At 46.3% G+C, this 21,397-nt stretch overlaps 1 protein-coding gene across 2 annotated transcripts in view; it reads right to left on the bottom strand.

Moving 5' to 3' along the window:
* Positions 1-21,397, bottom strand: part of DOCK3 (dedicator of cytokinesis 3) — a 539,706-nt gene that overhangs the window by 186,079 nt on the left and 332,230 nt on the right. For both annotated transcript variants that reach the window (XM_075939450.1, XM_075939449.1), the window contains exons 10-11: positions 17,924-18,005; positions 2,107-2,167 (exon numbers count right to left, since the gene is read on the bottom strand). In XM_075939450.1, coding sequence (XP_075795565.1) covers positions 2,107-2,167; positions 17,924-18,005 — 143 coding nt within the window. The remainder of the gene's footprint in view (positions 1-2,106; positions 2,168-17,923; positions 18,006-21,397) is intronic.

Here is a 21,397-nt window from a genome sequence, read left to right as displayed (position 1 = left end):
GATTTTTTGCTAATAACGTCTCAAAAAGCTGCCATTCCCATTTACTATAATTGGGCACACAGCAGAAAAAGAGTTCCCCGTGTTTATCCAGCTGCAAAATGATTTGCAATTCTGAATGACCAGGTATGCTGACATCATCTCCAAAATGTGAGCTTTATCACCCTCTTCCCAACATCTTGTATTCAAGGGTTAGACGGGTATATGATTAATCTTCTCTTTCTAAATGTGTATTTACTAGGATGAGCGAATTTCCCTGTGCTGAATGCGAGACACCTGGTAAAATTACTCACATTCAGGAGAGCTCAATGGTAATCAGAACGATGCAGTACAAAAGCTCAAATTAACACCACGCTGACTGAGCCCCTGTTCAAAAGAAATACTGCGTAGCTGGAGTCGTTTTAGTTATGTTCTTAACTGTACAGTTTGCACAGGGCGAGGTGACACACGCACAGTCCCGTACACAGGAATGGGGGTGATTGACCGACCTAACCCAACCCTCCCTACCCAGTGCTCTCCACCCTCCATGCCTGGCTGGGCCCTCAGGACAAACTCGCCACTCCTGGTAGCTGGTGTTGCAGCTTCTCAAGGCAACACAGAGTCACAGGCACCCTCCTCACATTTCTGTCAAGGTTCACATCAGAACATGGCAAACAGCAACCTTTCGGCACTATGCAGGAGGGAAAGGGATGGGAGGTGCTTCTAGCTGAAGGATGGTGGAGGTGTGTTTAGGAATGACCTAGCCCATGTTTTTCCAGAGATCTTCTCTTCCCTTCCACTGACCCCTCCCCTTATGGTTAGAAGCAGCCCACACATTGTAGAAGGGCAGCTAACACCTCATGGGCAGCAAGGGGTTAAGCCTGAAGGATGCTCTGAGCACCAGCGCCCAGGGAACCTGGCTGCAGGGGCTTCAGCACACCCAACCAGAGAGGCGGCTCAACATGGGAGGGTGCCTAGGGGACATAGCAGCCCCTCACTCTCTGGGGACAAGGACTTAGGGGCAGGAAGCAGCATGTGAAGAGGAAGCTAAGTGCCCCTGCCCAGTGACCTGCAGGGTCAGGTCGCAAACAGGCTGGAAATAGCTTTCTCCCCACCACTCCAGAGCTTAGTTGAGGGGCAGAGAAGCTTCCCCATGCCTGTGCCGTGTGGGCTTTGGCACACGCAGGACTTGGCTCCTTCAGGCCAGTGCCCTGAGATGGAGGGTCTTGAGCTTTCCTGGAGCACCAGCCAAGCCATGGAAATGGGAGAAGGAAGGAGCCTGACGGCCAGGCTGTGGATGAGTGCAGCGATTCAACCAGGGGCTAGTTCTCTGCACAGTGCCCTGAGTAGAATGCACCCAACCAGTGGGGATATGGTGGAGCAGCAGGGTGGGAGAGAGGCGAACAGGCACAGCAGGGAGAAGACAGTGAGAGGGGAAGCACGTAAAGGGCTGATGGGTGAGCAGCAGAGGTAACATGTAACCAGCACACCCCAGCCACCAGAGCAAGCAGCCAGTGCTGGCTGGAAATGGGGCAGGGAAGACGGGGGGGCGGGGGAGGAGGGGGAAGCCTGCTGGCCAAAAGATGGTACTCAGCAGGGACTGCATGGATGGACCAGCAGGCGAAGGGGACGGCCCTGCATGCTGTAGCTTTGCCTGATCACCAGCCTTTCACACTCATGCCCATTGTCAGCCACTGGTCCCGCTCAACTCGCTGCTAGTGGGAATGTAGCTGGTTAGCAATGATCCACCTTGCAGAGGACCCACCAGTACTGATGGGAGGGAAGAGAAACAAAATATGGGATAATTTGCTCATTTTTTAAAAGTAGGGACACCTATAGAAGGGTTTTAATGCAGAACTGTCCCTTTAAAAACAGGACGTGGTCATCCTAGTATTTACCCATGTCTTATGTTCTAGATGAAGAAAATCACTGCCTAGCAATTCTAAATTGTATTAATACTTATCTATAGTACCACAGTTTGAACTTCTGTTTCTACAAAGAGGTAAGGTCCATGATGGAGCCTTCTAATGGTTAAACTTATCACAGTGTCAATTTAATATAAAATAGTTTTAAAAAATACTTCTCATTTTGAACTAATATAAGAAAATTAGTTAGCAAACCATACTGTACCTATTCGAATGACATGAGCAACTATGTACAAGTCTCTCTTCATGTCCTTGCTGCTGAGATCCTAACAAATTGGAAAAAAATATAGAAGTTAAAACAAGAACCACAACACACTTCTGAACTTAGAGCAGGTCTGCAACAACCCCCCCCCCCATATAAATACAGGTTATACCTTTATAAACCGGAATTCTGTGGTTGTTCCAGGATCAGAGAGTCCAGGTGGACTGTGGAGGGCATAATGTGGCTCAGCTGGGCTGCGGGAGAGGGAAGGGGGAAACCCAGGGGGCAGGTTGGGGGGCCAGAAATGATCTCCCCTGGTCTGGAAAAATTCCTCATCTGGGACCAGTTAGTTCCTGACAGTGCTGGACCAGGAAGGTCCAACCTGTAGTAATATTTTTCACCTATTCAACTCCTTCCATTTTAAAATCTGTTTTACAAAGGTAGGAATGTTATAGATGAAGAAAAGCAAGGAACAGGTTATGATTTGATTAGCAATATAACCAAAAACCAATTGTGTGCACTGCCGGGTACCTGAGAATACATTTTCTGTAGTTACTCAGAGCCCTCTCCATCTGGTGTCCCATCTCTGGCCAATGAAGGTATTTGCTATAGGCAGTGGCAACAGGGCCATATGCCACTGTAGGCTATCATACCACCTCAGCCATAAATGTATCCATCTTGGTCTTAAAACACAGGTTTTTGTCCCCAGTGCTCCCTTTGGAAGTTCCAGAACTTCACTCCTCTGATGGTCAGAAATCTGTGTGTAATTTCAAGACTGAATTTATTCACGGCCAATTTATATCCATTTGTTTGGGGCTTTTGGCCAATACTGGCCTCTAAATTGGCCTCTAAATTAAATAACTTGCCTTCCTCCCGGGCATTTATCCCTTTGATGTATTTGTAAAGAACAATCATATTTCCATCCAGCCTTTATTTTGTTAGGCTGAAACAAGTCAAGTTCCTTAAGTCTCCTCTCATAAAGTAGATTCTCCATTTTTCTGATCACCCTACTAGCCCTCCTCTATCTCCGTTCCAATTTTAATTAACCTCTCAAACACGGAAGCTCAGAGCAGCACAGTTTTCCAAATGAGATCTCACCACTACGTTCTATCATAGTAATAACACTTCTTTATCCCTACAGGAAATACCTTGTCTGTTGCATCCTAGGATTGCATTTGCCTTTTTTTCATGGTCACATAACATTGGCAGCTCACAGTCACCCAACACACCCAGGTGTTTCCTCTCCTCTCTCACTTCCAACTGCTATGTCCCTATAGCAAAAATTCTTGTTGTTTGTCCCTAAATTCATAACTTTGCACTACTAAATTTCATTTTATTTCTATTACTCCAGTTTTCAAAGTTGTCCAAATATTCTTATATGATATTCTGGTTTCTCCTTAATATTGGCAGTACTTTCCAAATTTGTGTCATCTACAAATTTTATTAGCATATTCCCACTTTCTGTGGGAACATCAGTATTGAAAACAACCAATTTCCATAGAACTCCACAAGTAATCTCCCTCCATGCTGTCAATTCATGTTTCAAATTGATCCATTGTATTCTCCCCTTTAATTAGTTCCTTACCCATCTTTTAATTCTCATATTAATCCCCATCTTCTCCAATAGAACTAATATTTTCCTATCTGAAATGGAATCAAATGCTTTACTGAAATCCAGATAGATTAGCTAGGCTATGTTTGCTTTGTCTAGAAAACCAGTTATCTCCTCAAAGAAAGAGATCAACTTAGTATGATATGATCTACCTTTGCAAATCTCCAGGCACAGGGAAGGATCCCTGAGTTTGCGGACTCATTAAAAAGTAGGGCTGTAAGTGATTAAAAATTAATCACGATTAATTGTGCAATTAAAAAGTTAATCATGATTAATTGTGATGAATTGCACTATTGAACAATAATAGAATACCATGTATTTAAATATTTTGCATATGTTCCACATTTTCAAATACATTGATTTAAATTACAACACAGAATACAAAGTGTAGAGCGCTCAAGTACAAATATTTGCATCGTAAAAAAATTAACTCATGATCACTCAAACCAAAGTTGTCTTCTACAACCAGTTCTTGTATGAGGTCCTCATTACTTACTAATCTGAAATCTAAAATGGCATCACTTTTTCTTGGTTATAGTGAAGAAATCTACTGGCTATCACATCCAGATATATGTGGCCTTACCATTATAAGTAGCACTTGTTCTCCAATTTATATCTGGATAATTAAAGTCTCCCATAATCACAAAATTACCAGCAGTATTTTAATTTAAAATTTTTACAGAGGTCTCTATACATATTTAAATCAGATCCTAGGGATTTGTACCAGACACCAAGCGCTATACCAGTGCAGCTTCTTTTATCTTTCTTCTCCAAAGTAATTCTGATCCAAACAGATTCGGTTTCATCCATTCCATCTCTTCCAATTGCTTCCCAGAGTACCCCATTACTAATATGCAGTGCTACGTCACTGCCTATCATCTTTATTTCTGTCTTTCCTGAATAGCACACACCTTTCAGTATCTGTGTTGCAGTCATGGCTATTATGCCATGTTCTTGTTGTAATACCTGTTTTCACTTCCTGCACAAGCAGTTTGAGTTCCTCCATTTTGTTACTCAGGCTCCTGGAACTGGTATACAGAGAGTTTAGTTGTTTCTAGTTGGCTTCACTCAGGTTCTTTTCCTGCTTAGGTACCATCATTTACTGCCAGAGTTGCCTACCTGACTGATACTGTCATTCGTACTATTCTTCATTACTGAATTCTCTTTTACTTAAGCAAAATGCAGGACAATGTAGCACTTTAAAGACTAACAAGATGGTTTATTAGATGATGAGCTTTCGTGGGCCAGACCCACTTCACCATCTTGTTAGTCTTTAAAGTGCTACATTGTCCTGCATTTTGCTTCAGCTACCCCAGACTAACACGGCTCCATCTCTACCACTCTTTTACTTAAGTTTCCTTCCTGCTCTGAATCAGGCCTGCAGATCACATAAGCATATCCTGACTCTTCAAATCCCTAGTTTAAAGCTCCTTGTGCAAACTGCCCTCCCAGAAGTCTACTTCCCTTCCCACTAAGGTGGAGTTTATTCCATGAGAACAGTATTCTCTCTGTTAATGACTCAGCATCCAGGCACAGATGTGAATGGTTAACAGATTAACCCGTGGGGGCTGGAGCAGCCCTCCGCCTGCTGTGGATAGAGGGTTGCTTCAGTCTCGTGAAGCCTGCCAAAGCTCCCCTAATAGCACTACTGCCTGAGCCATCTATTAATTATCATAATCTTGTCTCACCTTTACTCTCCTCCTCTACAGACAAGTAGACTCCAGATGAAGATCACCTGAGCCATTATTTCTTTAAATGCCTTCCCTAGCTGGGTGTAGTGTTCTTTGATGCATTCCTGAGAGAATCTAGCAACATAATTAGTGAAGGACAATTGATGGATTCTTTCCTGATCTCATTAGGATCCTCTTCAGCTTCAGGCCCACATCTGATACTTTAGCTCCTAGCAGAAAGTACATGCTTTTGTTCTCTGAATCAGTTCTGGTGACAAGCAGGTCTGTTATTCTTAATAGGGAGTTCCCAGCACAGGTTCCTCTTGTGGAATAAAGCATTACAAGCTATAGACCTGATTAAGGGGTAAGCATCCGAATTTTCTAGATACAGTGCAAGAAACGAAAGAGGGAGTCCCATGGACAATGGAGACAATTTTAAAAGCATATGAGGATTTTTCAAAAGTGATGAGTGCCTCAAAGGAAATCTGTGACCATACATGTGTTAGGTTGGGTCACAGAGACCCCCTTGAGACTGCCAGCTGATGGGGCTGATCATACCACTGAGCCTGCTTACTTGAGGCACCCCATCACCCTGTCCTGCTGAGCCAGAAACTCTGGTCTCCCCCAGCAAAGGCACAGAGTTGAGGTAACAGCCCCCTGCAGAGTAACACAGACACTGAGAACAGCTTAGCTCTGGCTTGAAGAACTTTACTGAAATAAGGACTAGGGTGAGAAATCATGATTTGTAAAAATTTCTTTTAGTGTATTAGGCTTAGTTGGCATGTTTTGTTTATTTTAGCTTAGTAACTTACTTTGATCTTCCTATCAGCACTTGCAACCACTTAAATCCCACTTTCTATACTTAATGTAATTGTTTTTATTAATTATCAAACCCAGTGTAAATAACAGTTACTGAAGGAGGGCAGGGAACAGCTGTGCATCTCTCTTTTTCATTGATAAAGGGAGAAAATATTACATGCTTTCTCTGTGTAAACTTTTATACAGTCTAAGACAGATTTATTTGGAGTTTTGGTCTCATCATGGCTGTGCTCCTGGGTGCTGTGAACTCTCCCAGAGCTGAGCTATTGTCAGTGTCTGTGCTACTCTGCTGGCAGGCTGTTACCCCCACTCTGTGCCTTTGCTGGGGAGACCAGAGCTTCTCGCTCAGCAGCACATGGTGGTGGGGCACCCCAGAGGGCAGGTAGCTGGGCTCAGTGGTATTACCAATCCAACAGGTGACAGCCTCAAGGGATGTCTGTGACCCAACCTGTCACAGTAAGTAGACTGCACAGTGGAATAGGTATGCTTACGAGAAAGGAAAATTCCAGTGGTATTATACGGTTGTGTAGGCAAGGAACTCAAAAGTCTGCAGAGCAGGTGCATCACAGCATCTGCCGAGGCAATGGTATCATAGCACATGCCGAGTCCAGTACAACCTGGGTAAGCAGCATCATAGTGGTAAAAAAGTCATCAGGCAAATTATGCATCTGCATAGGATTGGATATTAGGAAAAACTAGGCTGGATATTAGGGTTCCCCAGGGAGGTGGTGGAATCTCCATTCCTAGAGGTTTTTAAGTCCCAGCTTGACAAAGCCCTGGCTGGGATGATTTAGTTGGGTTTGGTCCTGTGTTGGGCAGGGGGTTGGACATGATGACCTCCCGAGGTCTCTTCCAGCCCTACGGGTCTATGATAGACCTAGAGCCACTGAACTGGGCCTTGACAAGATGCCACTGTCCACTGCTCACAATTCATGACATCTTGCCAGAACTACCCAAAGCCACAATATCTGTGGTCTGTGATGTGAGATACATAAGCTCTAGTAAAGAGCCAAGTGTATTACTAGTTGGTTGATCTAGACAGCTGTGCATGCTGATGAGCATACGCCCAGAACCAGAGATGGTCCACAGAAGACTTACTGGAAGGACTGCTTATGGAGAAAATAACTACAGATAATATCTTCATTGTAGTTGAAGGCAGTAGTGATGCAGAAGACGAATGATACCCTTACAGAAAACTACAAGGTGTCTAAAGCCATGAGGAGACCAGAACATAAAACTCAATCCAGAACAAAATGATACTCAAACTGCATGCTGTAAGTTTGATGCAGGTGCATACACTGACATTTGTTCACAGCAAAGGCATGGAAAGCAGATCCCAACAAGATCAAGAAAGTCAGAGACATGTCAGTTACAGTACATGTAAAAGGGGTACCCTCCTTACAGGAATGATACATTTTTGGTCTATTCCTGACTGCTGTAGTAGAACCCATATGTTAGCTCACAAGACAGGATGTGGAGTGGGACTGGCCAAGGTCATCCACTCCAAGTATTTGACATGCTGAAACTAATACCAGATGCACCTATCCTGAAGTACCACCAAACAGGTGAACCACTGACTCTCCAGAGTGAGGCATCAAAGAAAAAATTGGGGGATAGTTCTTTTGCTAGTCACTTATGTCAGCAGAGTCCTGTCAAAGACACATATACACACAAATAGAAGAGCTTATTCACCTTAAGTCCTAACTGGAGTTCAAAAGGCGTGTGCCCCTGTTGTTGCTCCACATCAAGTGTGCATGTATCTCTGCACCTCTGATGGAAATTATTGGTAGCAGCACCTACAAGGCCTATTTTGTGCCCTACACATCTGCATGCCCCATCTCAAGGACACAGAGGACTATATGGGTAAGCCACCCTCAGTTTCTTCTCTACCACACAGTTCTACAGAGGATATTCCAGAGAGGGGAGGGAGGGAAGGTAGTGAAGCATCTTGAATAATTCCGGCTACTATATGAGTTAATCTCTCCTTCTTCAAATAGTGTCCTTGTGGATGCTCCATTTCAAGTGCCTTCTGAGAAGTACTTTCATAAGAAGGAAGGAACTTCAGAACAGAGTCCAGAAGTGAAGAGAAAAATGCATTGCCAATTGCACATCTGATAGAGAGGAAAAGCAGAGAATAATCATTGGAGAAAGTATGTACAGAGGTCCAGGTTGCAGCTCTGCAGATTTCAGGCCTGAAATGTCTTTGAGGAATGACACAGATATATACTGATCTGGAAGAATGAGCTAGTACTCAGGAACTGGCCTGGGCAAAATACCCTCCGCAGGTCGGATTCGGCCTGCCAAGCAACCAGATCCAGCCCGCGGACGCAGCAGGGAGCCTCAGGCAGACTCCCTGCCTGCCCCACATACGTTGCTGAGAAAAGCGGCTGTTGCTGGGCTCTGTTTGAACAGCTGTGAGCCCGGCGGAGGGAGGAGAGGCTTCATGCACTGTCCCCACCGTCAGTACAATCCCACTGGCTGGCCAATGGGAGCTGCCTGTCGCCAACAGGCAGCTTGCAAAGCACCTTCCCCCTTTAGGGTTGTAGGTGTTCAAAAACCACATGGCCCCTGCAGCCAATAAGGGACGGGTCAGGAAGGGAGTCTGTCTGCTTGAGAAGGCTGCTGGCTGGGAGTCAAGAGCCTGCCTCTGGCACCCCAACCCTTTGCCACCTACCCCAAAACCTCCCCCCTTTCCTGCACCCATACCTCCTTCCAGATCCTGCACCCTAATCCCCTGCCTTAGGTCACAGCCCTTTCCTCTCCTAGGTCACAACCCAAACCCTCTGCCCCCTCCTGTACTCCTACCCCACATAACCCAAACCCTCTGCCCCATATCCACTCAGAGATCCTGCACCCCAATCCGCTGCTCCACATCACAACCCAAACCCCTGCAGCCCCCCTATACCTCTGTCCTCCTCCCCAAGTCACAACCCCCTCCTGCACCCAAGTCCCCTTTCCCAGCTCACAGCCCCCTCTTGCTCAAGATCACAACCCATTCCCCTGAACCCTAGTCCTCTAACCCAAGTCACAACTCCCTCCTTCAGCTAAACTCCCTCCCAGACTCCACACCCTCTCCTTCACACCAATCCCTTACTGCAAGCTACCTTCTGAACCCAACCTCCATCCCAGACCCCATACCTACTCCATTAATATGGAAGAATGTAGCCCTTGACCACTTTTCATATTCTTGGAATGGCCCCATCAAAAATTATCGACCACCCCCACTCAAGAAGGAGGTCAAATATAAGCCAAATCATAACATGCAATATTATACCCCAAGATCCATCTTGAGTATCTTTGAAAGGAGACCATGTATCCCTTGAATATGTCCATAGCTGAATCAGTTTGATTCTGTCTAGATAGAAGACTAACCCACATCCTTCTGAAATTAAAGATATGGAAGACAGCTTCTTGTCTAGTCTGATATGCTTTTGAGAAAGTAACTGGGAAATAAATCGTCTGATAGATGGTCTGTATTAATATACAATCCAGAAGATGCCTATGCAGAAACTTGGGATCTGGTCACAATTTACCTTTTCCTTGAGAAACATTATAAAAGGAGAGTCTTCCATTAAACCCCTCTATTTCCCTTACCCTCTAGGCAGAAGTGCTGGCCATCAAAAAAGCTGTTTTCATAGATAAGTAAAGCAATAAACACGTGGCTAATGGCTCAAAAAGGTGCTTATAAGGTAATTTAGAACCAGTTTCAAGTCCCATACTGGAGTAAATCTGATGAAAAATATTCATCAGTCCTCTGAAAAATCTTGAAACTGCAGGATGACCAAAGATTTTAAAAAACCCAGCCTTCTGCAGATGAGAAAAGGCTAATAATAGCTGTCAAGTGAACCCTGATGAAACTCACAGTGAGGCCCAAAGTTTTTAATTTCAGCAAGCAGTTAAGGATGGTGGGAAGAGATGAAAAGAGACTTGTTGACAGGTATACTAGTGGTATACTCTTCCATTTCTGAAGGTAAGTATTGCTCGTAGATGTTTTCTGCTGTTTAATGATATAGATTGTACCTATCTTGAACAGGAGGTCTCTGTCCTGAAGAACTATTCAGGAATCATTCGAGGAATAAGCATACTGGAATCAAGCATCTGACCAGCATGCCAAGACAACAGACACCAATTAGCTGGATGTCTCACTGATGGACAAGAAATTTGTTCAATGAGGTAAACATACCAAATTTGCCTTGAACAGGTTGATGATATCAAAATGACCCTGGCCTTGTCATGTTTAATTTTGTTAAATACTTTCCAAAATAATATTGTCAGTGGATTCACATAAAAAAAGATTCTTGTCCATGTGGTGAGGAAGATATCTTTCCAGTGACTGAGGTCTAGTTTCCTCTTAAGCAAAATTTCTTGCACTTTGCGTTGGTGGCAGTTGCAAAGAAGTCTACCTCTGGAAACACTCAAGTTAAGAATATGTTGTTGAGGACTCATGAGTCCAACTCCCATTTGTAATTTTGGGAGAAATGGTTGATGAGGTCATCAGCCAGAGTATTTTGTACATGTAGAAGGTTAGAAGTTGAGAAGCTGAGATGACTACTTGGTAAGGTATGCATCAGTTGCAGAGTTTTATTGCTTCAGCGCTGAGGGGGAATATCCTCTCTCTGACAATTGACATAAAACACACAGGCCACACTAATTGATCTGGCTCTGATCAGACGACAAAATCAAAGGCAAGCATTTTTTACCTCTCTCAGTTCTAGAAGGTTGACATAAAGTACTACTCTTGGGATGACCCTGGTCTGTGTGAGGTTCCTATTGCCAACCCCAAAGGGAAGTGTCTGATGTTAACACAATGGTAGGGAAATCCTGAATAAACAGGACTTCTGCACAGACCTTGGAAGGACTACAGACACTTGCTTGTCCAAACTGTTTGTTTGGTATGTAGAATGTCCTGAGCCACCCCTTGAGGCATCAAAAAGTTTTGGATTACAAAAACACAGAGGCTGCGTCTAGACTGGCATGATTTTGCACAAATACTTTTAACGGAAAAGCTTTTCCATTAAAAGTATTTGTGCAAGAGAGCATTTAGATTGGTCCAGGAGTCATCGTAAGAACGATGCACTTTTGCGCAAAAGCGCATCTACATTGGTGGGACACTTTGGCGCAAAAGCAGAAGCTCGGAACCATTTTGAAGAGGGCAAAAGGGCACTGGCCCTTTCTTGGGGGCGGGGGCTGGAGCTCCTTTGAGACACTGTAGCCAGACAGCCCCCCCCATCTCAAACAATCTTGCTTGCCCTCTGAGATGTCTGTATACAGAGCAGAGAAGGAACAATAAGATCAGCATAGCCATTAAGCTTTGATCTGCTTTGACCAGGATATGCGAGTTTCGCTGACTCTGAGTAACGATTAAGGAAATAAGCTAAGCTTGAGGCTGCAAGAAGTGTCAGGCTGGCACCTATGTTGATTCGAACACACACAGTCCCTGGGAGAGGAATTTCCCACTGAGAAAAGAATGTCCAGTACTTCCAATTTAATCATCTCAATTCTCTCTTACAAGTGTAAATTAAGTTCACAACTCCCTTGTAAGAACTGGTCTCACAAAAGACAGACCAGCCCCATTTGGCATGACAGACAAGAAAAAGAAAATACGTGACCCAATGGGTATATAAGATAGGTCCAGCACACACTCACTTTGAGTGTCATTCTACCCTCTACCTGCTGGTCGGGTTAGGTGTTTGACCTCCCGAGGTTCTATGGGGACGCCCACCTCGTATTTTTGTCTTTCCTAGGAATTGAGGGACCAGCCCTGGCCTGACATGCTGGAGTCGAGAGGCACAGAAAGGGGTAAAAATTGTACCTGGATGTGGTCCTCTGTCTTAAGTGTACACATAGAAAGAGTAAGCTGTTACTTGGGAGCCCTGGTGTCTGTGTGTGTGTGTGAGGACAGAGGGCATCACGGGGGGTGGGCAAGGGAGCACACATTCACCCTGCCTTATGTGATGTGTTCCCCTGTGTTTCTCTGCACCCTTCTGCAGGTCGTCAATGCCATCAATGATGTCCTGCTCCCGAGAGTCATTTGCCTACGTGACGTGGAGGCTACGGTGGCCGGTTTCGCTGCCCTCGGGTTCCCCAACTGCGAGGGAGCCCTGGATGCAACCCACATCCCCGTCCATGCCCCAGAGCATCGAGCGGCCCATTTTATTAACAGAAAGGGGTACTTCTCAATTGTATTCCAGGCCCTCATGGACCACCGTGGCTGCTTCCTGGACGTTTATGCGGGCTGGTCCGGCAGGGCACATGACGCCCGCATCCTACGCAACTCCAGCCTGTTTGGCAGGCTGGAGGCGGGCGCTTACTTCCCCCAGCGGGAATTTATTGTCAGGGACGTGCCCATGCCCACATGTGTTGTGGGGGACGCGGCCTACCCCCTGCTGCCCTGGCTAATGAGGCCCTACACAGGGCAGCTGGACCACAACTGGGCCCGGTTCAACGACCGCCTCAACCGGGCCCGCAACCAAGTCGAGTGTGCTTTCGGGCAGCTGAAAGCTCAGTTCCGTTGTTTGCTCACCCATCTGGAAATGGGTGAGCGGAATGTTCCGGAAGTAGTGGCCGTGTGCTGCGTGCTCCACAATGTTGTGGAGCGGAGGGGGGAGACCTTCCTCTCGGCATGGATGGCAGGCGAGGGCCAGGCCTATGTACAGCCCGGCACAGCTGCCATCCACCAGGCACACCACGATGGGGTGCGCATCTGGGAGGCCCTGATGGACATGTTCTCCCAGGCCCCATAGTAGGGTTGCCTCTTTCTCCCTTTACAACTCCCTTCCATCCCCTCCTCTTCCCTCCTCCCCTCGCCTTACCTCCCAATAAACAACAACACAGTTTTTTTTTAACACAGACTTGGAACTTTTTATTTACAATGAGGAGGGGGGAGATGTAGGATGGGAGGGGGAGGAGCTACTGCTGGGAGGGGTTGCCCCTGCGACTGCTTCTGCGGGGGCAGACCTGCACATGCGGGTGAGACCTCGTTGGGGCAGGCAGCATGGAGAGGTGGGCAGGAGGGGAAGGGGCAGGCGGGGCAGGAGCAAGAGGGGCCATTGCAGGAGGGGCAGGGGCAGGAGGGGTCATTGCGGGGGCAGGAAGGGCAGGAGCAGGAGGGGCCATTGAGGGAGCAGGAGACATTGCTAGGGGAGGGATGGCGGGTGCATGGGGCAAGACCATGCCATAGTGAATGGCATGGCCAGTGTGCGCGGTGAGGGTGGATATAGCATCCGTCATGCGCACGCACTGGGCCTGGAAGGAGCTCCAGGCCTCCTGGCACCACTGCAGGTCCGCCTCCACCCGCCGCGTGATGGCTGCCTCCACACGTTCGATGGCCTGCTTGTGGCGCTGAAGGAGCTGGTCCTGCTGCCACCTTGGTGGTTGGGCGGCTGGGGGTGCTGCTGCTGGCACTGCCTCAGGGCTGGAGGGTCCCCCACTTCTGCTTGGTCCCGCTGCAGGGAAGAGAAGAAAGGATGGGTCAGTCAGGCAGCCCGATCACTGTCCCCACACCTCATGTCCTCCCCCCTGAGCCCAGGTGACACCACAGTAGTGTGGCTTGGGCCCACTCGGTTACCCCCCTCCTCCCCATGTTGTATGGTTGCATACAGGACCACCCCTGGAGTAGGGTTCTCCTCCATGTATTGTAACCACCAGTCTGTGTCCTGGCCCCTTGGGGGGTGGGAGGGCGCTTGTGTTGTGTTAACCTGTGGAACTCCCTGCCGGTGGAGGCTGTGAGGCTTTGGTCTAATCAATGGTGTTTGACAGGGAGTGAGATGAATCCCCATACAGTGCCTGGAAGCACATATGGCAGACGTGGTCTGGGCTCTCAGATCCTCATCACATGGGATGTCTCCAGGATGGAACCAGGAGAGTGACTGAGGAGTGTACCATCCTTGCAGCAAAACTCAGGTGGCCCTAGGGCTGGCCCGAGCGCTCCCCCCCTCCCCCCCCCCCCCCGCTAGCCCTCACACACTGTAGCCCAGGGACATGTGTGGCTACAGTGGGGACTTCCCTTGGGAGGCCAGCCAAGGCACCGGGAGCAGGCGAGAGGCTTAGTGGGGGCCACACTCACAGGGCTGTGACGCTGCAGTTTTCCCAGGAGCAGCTGGCTGTGTCTCATAGCCAGGCATGGAACAGTGTGCTGTTCTGTGTGCTGCAGCCTTGTGGAGGTGTGGGCTCTGGCTCTGGCTCTGGCTGGTTCCAGCTGGCATCCACCCTTCCCCTCTGGTCCTGCCAGATGTGTGTGAGCAGCATGGTCCCAGGCGTGCCCTGGAGCTGCTTGCTGTGGCCACACGCCGCTCGGTCACTAGGATGCACGTGGTTGCACGTGCTGCATACTGCTAATGCTACACAGCGTGCAGCTCACGCGGCCTTGAGTGATGCGCTCTCCCCCTCCCCGTTCTGGGCACCTGGCTCCCCCCCGCCCTTGTGAGTGCAAAGTGCAACACTCACCATAGATCCTTTCCCGGCCTCTGAGGATGCACAGGAGACATCAGGGCGCCAGAGGGGGCCTCCACCTGGAGGGTGATGGTGCTGGCCTCGTCCTCCGACCCACTGGTGGTGTCTTCCTCTTCCCCTGCCTCTCTGGTCCTGGTGACAGCGGGGCCAGGCAGGTGTCCACAGGGACGGATGGTCCCTGGGGTGGTGTCTGGCCCAGGATGTGGTGGAGCTGCTGGTAGCGGGGGCAGGTGTCGGCTCCTGCCCGCTGGCCCGGACATAGCCCAGGTGCAGCTCCTTCACCTTAGCCCGGACTTGCTCAAGGGTCCGCACTGGATGTCCCTGGTGGGCGAGCACCTGGGCCATGCGGTTGAAAATGTCCGCATTGCGGCGACGGGAGTGGGTGTCATGCAGGGCCTCCTCTTCCTCCTAGAGGTCCAGTAGGGCCTCCAGCTCCCCCAGGGACCAGGATGGGTCCCTCCATTTTCGGCCCCTTGGGGCCTCCTGTGCTGGGGGTGCAGGTGGCTGTTCCCCCCCTGGAGTGCCATACTCCTCCGGTGCCTTTTGGGGACAGCAGGGAGCTGCGTGGCAGAGCGCACTGCAAAGGAGGCAGAAAGGCTTCTGCCTCGTGGCCTCTGCAGGCTGCATCTGCCTTTAAGGGGTCTCGTGTTACCAGGAAGTCAGGAGTTGCCTGCAGGTACGGACCGTCCAAGTGGCCACTAGGGCTTTTTTCCATTTAGTCTGCTTTTGCGCAAAATGTCTTAGCTGCCTGTCTACACTGGCCTCTTGCGCAAGAACACTTAGAATCACAGAATCATAGAATACTAGGACTGGAAGGGACCTCGAGAGGTCATCGAGTCCAGTCCCCTGCCCCCATGGCAGGACCAAATACTATCTAGACCATCCCTGATAGTCATTTATCTAACCTACTCTTAAATATCTCCAGAGATGGGGATTCCACAACCTCCCAGGGCAATTTATTCCAGTGTTTAACCACCCTGACAGTTAGGAACTTTTTCCTAATGTCCAACCTAAACCTCCCTTGCTGCAGTTTAAGCCCATTGCTTCTTGTTCTATCTCCAGTGGCCAAGATGAACAAGTTTTCTCCCTCCTCCTTATGACACCCTTTTAGATACCTGAAAATGGCTATCATGTCCCCCTCAGTCTTCTCTTTTCTAAACTAAACAAACCCAGTTCTTTCAGCCTTCCTTCATAGGTCATGTTCTCTAGACCTTTAATCATTCTTGTTGCTCTTCTCTGGACCCTCTCCAATTTCTCCACATCCTTCTTGAAATGCGGTGCCCAGAACTGGACACAATACTCCAACTGAGGCCTAACCAGCGCAGAGTAGAGCGGATGAATGACTTCTCGTGTCTTGCTCACAACACGCAAGAGGGCTTATTCCTGAGCGGGAGCATCAGAGTATTTGCACAAGAAGCACTGATTTCATTAGAACGTCAGTGTTCTTGCGCAAATACTTGCGGCCAGTGTAGACAGGCGGCAAGTTTTTGCGCAAAAGCACTTGGTTTTGCGCAAAATCTTGCCAGTCTAGATGCAGCCAAACTGTCACATGGCCCAATAGTTGAAAGCACCTCCTCACTGTGGCTTGAGGTTGAGCTGTGCAGTTAATATGAGATACTCCAGGGTGAGAAATCTATCAGTAGACAAGTAAGCCCTGACTGTCACTGCATTCAGATATGCCCCTTCGAAATCTATTCACTGTACTGGTGTCAAAACAGATTTCTCAAAATGTAGTTGGAGGCCTATTATGGAACAACAAGCTCATAGTTTGTACTGCTGACCATTTACCTCTTAATAATATCTGCCCCTAAGCAACCAATCCTCTTTTGCTGGCTGCTGCTCTTCCCAGTCTGCATACAGGGTCTGTCAAGGGGACTGAGTCCCTCTCCACTTCCTTGAACGATAGGGAGAATATTGGCTCCTGCATGGTGGTCTCCAGTAAGCCCTACAGAAGTAACTTGGAGCATCATTTTGATAATGCTGGTCCTGACAGAGTTGGTAAGGTCATTCCCATGCCTTAGGGGAAGCTAGAGCTGGGCAATGCTGTGGTGTAGGCAGCCATGGTGTTCCTCCTCTCCTGTTGCTGCTGGCGCTGGGGGTGGAAGCTCCCCCTCGTTCCCTTTCCTCTTTTCTCACATAGCCAGTAAGAGTCACAGAGGTGGGGGAACCGGCTCCATAGCTGGCAAAACCATCAGGGAACAGGGGCTGCAGAGGAGCTGTCCAGATACACAGCCCTTACCTACTCCTGCCTGCACCCTGAACTACCCCCCTGCTTGCACATAGCCCTTAGTTACCTCCTCCCTGCTACCTGAGCTACACCCTGCCTACACACAGCTCCTAGCCACCACCCTCTTCCCCATGGCTACCTCCTGCTTGCACACATCCCCTAGATAACCCACCCTGCATCCTGAGCTACCTCCTGACTGCACACAGCCCCTAGCTACAACTCTTTATACACAGGGAGCTATCCCCTCCCTGCACCCTGAGCTGTTTTCTAACTTTCTGAGTGGATGCCCCCTCCTTTGAGTTACAATTTTTGTTTGTGTCTCCTTGGCCACAACCAGGACAGGCTGGGAGAAGGGGGTGGAGGTGGCACAGCCTCCCTGAACCTGTCATAAGGAGCTAACTTGAGCCTTCTGGTCTCTGCCCCCAAAACAGAAGTTATAAAACACCTATACTCAAGCCGCAGCCCAGAACCCCATGGCTCCCCCTTTGCCTACAAGGCTGTGGAGTTTTAAAACATGTTAAGGAGGCTATAGCATAGTTCTGACTGAATGCCACTAAACTCGCTTGAATTCAAGCACTTTTAACAGGTATGCTGTGTTCACTGTAGTGAAATATTTATGCCAGCATGCGGGGGAAGGGAAGGTATATATGGCACAGGTGCAGCCCTGCAGACACTCCTATTCAAAAATGTCTATCTTGTTCATATGATACAAGTCCATGCACCAATAGAATAGGATCCACATAAACAGTCAAAAACAAATAATTCCCCATCTTCTGTTTTCAAAGTGCAATGGACATTTAAAAATTAAAACTGAAAAATACTTGATGTCTCTTTACTTCAATAATGAATTAATCTGAAAGATTATTTCAATTTTTATATTAACATTTCATTGACTCAAGCAGAAATACAGTTTACATTCACTTCAGTATATAGGAAAGAATTTCTATTTGTTTCCAGAGTAGCTGTCTGTAGTTAAACAACCTGCAAGAGAAGCCTCAGTTCACCATTTGATAGGGAAAGAGATTGAGAATTCATACATACTGTGAAAAGGCCACACATTCGTTCTATCTTCTCTGGATTCCTGGGGCCTCCATTCTTGTTCAACCTCACCAGAAACCGCTCACTAAAAAGCAAAGGACACAAAGGAATCTTACTTGCAACAAACTTAAACACAAAATAATGCATTTCATATATGTGTTAAACCCTGTCACTTTTTAATTTCTCAGAGCATAAGGAATTGTATTCAGTGAATTAGACAGATTTACATTGTGAAACTCTAAGGAATTATTGTAGAAAGCTTTGTTTCACAGGAAGCATCTTTCCATGAAAAGCTTCAGTGCTGACACATCTTAATGACAGATTACCACACTATAATAACAGACTCGTGTTAAGGCTGTTTTTCAAGTCCATGGAGTTTCGCAAAAGCACAGAACTTGAACAAATGCTGCAGATAAGGACCAAAAAGTATGTAGCAGAGCTCTGGTGACCCAAGACTAGACTAGTAGGAATGCTGCAGAATAGGATTGATATCCATTGACAGAGCTGTTTGTGGTCAGAATGTACTTCAGATAAGTGCATTTGCAGAGCTGTGTGAAGGAAACTACCATAGCATCACCTGCATGATGTTAACAGTTCACAGTCAGCTGGAAGGGTATAACAAGTAGGGTCCCGCAAGGGTCTGTTTTGGAACTGGTTCTGTTCAATATCTTCATCAACGATTTAGATAATGGCATAGAGATTATGCTTATTAAGCTGGCAGATGATACCAAGCTGGGAAGGTTGCAAGTGCTTTAGAGGATAGGGTCATAATTCAAAATGATCTGAACAAACTGGAGAAATGGTCTGAGGTAAATAGGATGAAGTTTAATAAGGACAAATGCAAAGTACTCCACTTAGGAAGGAACAATCTGTTTCACACATAGGGTGTGTCTAGACTACATGACTCTGTCGACGGAGCCATGTAGAGTAGTTTACTCGACACAGTCAATGAAGCAGGGATTTAAATAATCCCTGCTTCATTAAAATAAAAATGGCCACCATGCTATGCCAACAATCAGCTGATCCGGCACAGCGCGGCAGTCTAGACGCAGATCGGTCAACAAGGAAAGATTGTCAGAGTCAAGCCAATAGCTTTCTTAAAGTCTGCTGTTATTCACTTTCCAGATAAGAGTTACACTTCATAGCTCTAAAGTTCTGCACTAATTTTAAGAGATATTAATGAACTGATAACTTTTCCAAAGTAAATGCATCACCTGAACTGCAGAACTATACAAGGGAGACTTTTCTTATTCTCCCAAAAATACTATTAAGAAAGACTTAAAAAAGGAAGACTAGGTCATCTCTGCACAGACTTCGATCTCAACAGACGCAGCTATTTTAATTCTTAAATCAGTTTTATTTTGCAGTGATATGCGAAAACATTTTTTCATTTCTATTGTAAGAAAAATAGAAAGGAGCATAAATATAATAAGAAAAACAAAAAAGGAGTTTGAAGAACAGCTAGCCAAAAACTCAAAAAATAATAGCAAGATGTTTTTTGAAGTACATCAGAAGCAGGAAGCCGGCTAAATAACCAGTGGGGCCACTGGAAGATCAAGATGCTAAAGGAGCACTCAAAGATAATAAGGTCATTGCAGAGAAACTAAATGAATTATTTGCTTCAGTCTTCTTGGCTGAGAATGTTAGGGAGATTCCCAATCCTGAGCCATTCTTTTTAGGTGAGAAATCTGAGGGATTGTCCCACATTGAGGTGTCATGAGAGGAGGTTTTGGAACAAATTGATAAAACTTAACAGTAACAAATCACCAGGACCAGATGGCATTTACCCAAGAGTTCTGAAAGAACTCAAATGTGAAATTGTGGAACTATTAACTGTGGTTTGTAAACTATCCTCTAAATCAGCTTCTGTACCTAATGACTGGAAGACAGCCAATGAGATGCAGTATTTAAAAAGGACTCTAGAGGTGATCCTGGCAATTACAGACCAGTAAGTCTAACTTCATTACCAGGCAAATTAGTTGAAACTATAGTTAAGAATAGAATGGTCAGATACACAGATGAACATAATTTGTTGGGGAAAGTCAACATGGTTTTTGTAAAGGGAAATCATGCCTTACTAACTGACTAGAGTTCTTTGAAGGGGTCAAAAACATGTGGACAAGAAGGATTCAGTGGCTGGAGTGTACTTAGATTTCCAGAAAGCCTTTGACAAGGTCCCTCAATAAAGGCTCTAAAGTAACATAAGTTGTCATGGGATAAGAGAGAAGATCCTCTCTTGCATTGATAACTGGTTAAAAGACAGGAAACAATGGGCAGGAATAAATGGTCAGTTTTCAGAATGGAGAGAGGTAACTAGTGGTGTCCCCCAACTGGGACCAATCCTATTCAACCTATTTATAAATTAACTCGAGAAAGGGGTAAACAGGAAGGTGGCAAAATTTGCAGATGACACTAAATTGCTCGAGATAGTTAAGACCAAAGAAGACTGTGAAGAGCTTCAAAAAGATCTCACCAAACTAAGTAACTGGACAACAAAATGATAAATGCAAAGTAATGCACATTGGAAAAAATAATCACAACTATACATACAATATGATGGGGACTAAGTTTGCTATAACTACTCAAGAGAGAGATCTTGGAGTCATTCTGGATAATTCTTTGAAACCTTCCACACAATGTGTAATGGCAGTCAAAAATATAAACAGAATGTTAGGAATCATTAAAAAGGGATAAGGAATAAGACAGAGAAATACCTTATTGCCTCTATATAAAACCCTGGTACATCCACATCTTGAATACCATGTACAGATATGGTCGTCTCATCTCAAAAAAAGATATATTGGCATCGGAAAAGTTTCAAAAAAGGGCAATAAAATGATTAGGAATTTAGAATGGGTCCCATATGATAAGAGATTAAAAAGACAGGGACTTTTTAGGTTAGAAAAGAGGAAACTAAGGGGGGATATGACAGAGGTCTATAAAACCATGACTGGTGTGGAAAAAGTGATTAAGGAAAAGTTATTTACTTGTTTCCGTAACATAAGAACTAGGGGTCACCAAATGAAATTAATAGATAGCAGGTTTAAAACAAACAAAAGGAAGTTTTTCTTCATGCAGCACACAGTCAACCTGTAGAACTCCTGGACAGAGGATGTTGTGAAGACCAGGACTTTAACTGGGTTAAAAAAAGAACTAGATAAATTCATGGAGGATAGGTCCATCAATGGCTATTAGCCAGGATGGGTAGAAATGGTGTCCCTAGACTGTTTGTCAGAGGCTGGAAATGGATGACAGAAGAGGGATTATCTGTACTGTTCTCTCCCTCTGGCACATCTGGCACTGGCCACTGTTGGCAGACAGGATAATGGGCTAGATGGAACTTTGGTCTGACCCAGTGTGGCTGTTCTTACGTTCTTATGTGTTAACTGTCCCCTATTGCATTAAATGAGGAAATAAAATCTGTGACTACCCAGCTATCTTCATAAACAAGATCTTGTGCCTTCTTATTTTTATTTT

This window comes from Pelodiscus sinensis, chromosome 11 (genome assembly GCF_049634645.1).
Source record: "Pelodiscus sinensis isolate JC-2024 chromosome 11, ASM4963464v1, whole genome shotgun sequence".
Taxonomy (NCBI): Eukaryota; Metazoa; Chordata; order Testudines; family Trionychidae; genus Pelodiscus; species Pelodiscus sinensis.
Note: the sequence above shows the minus strand (reverse complement) of the source record. Positions and strands in the feature narration are given on the sequence as shown.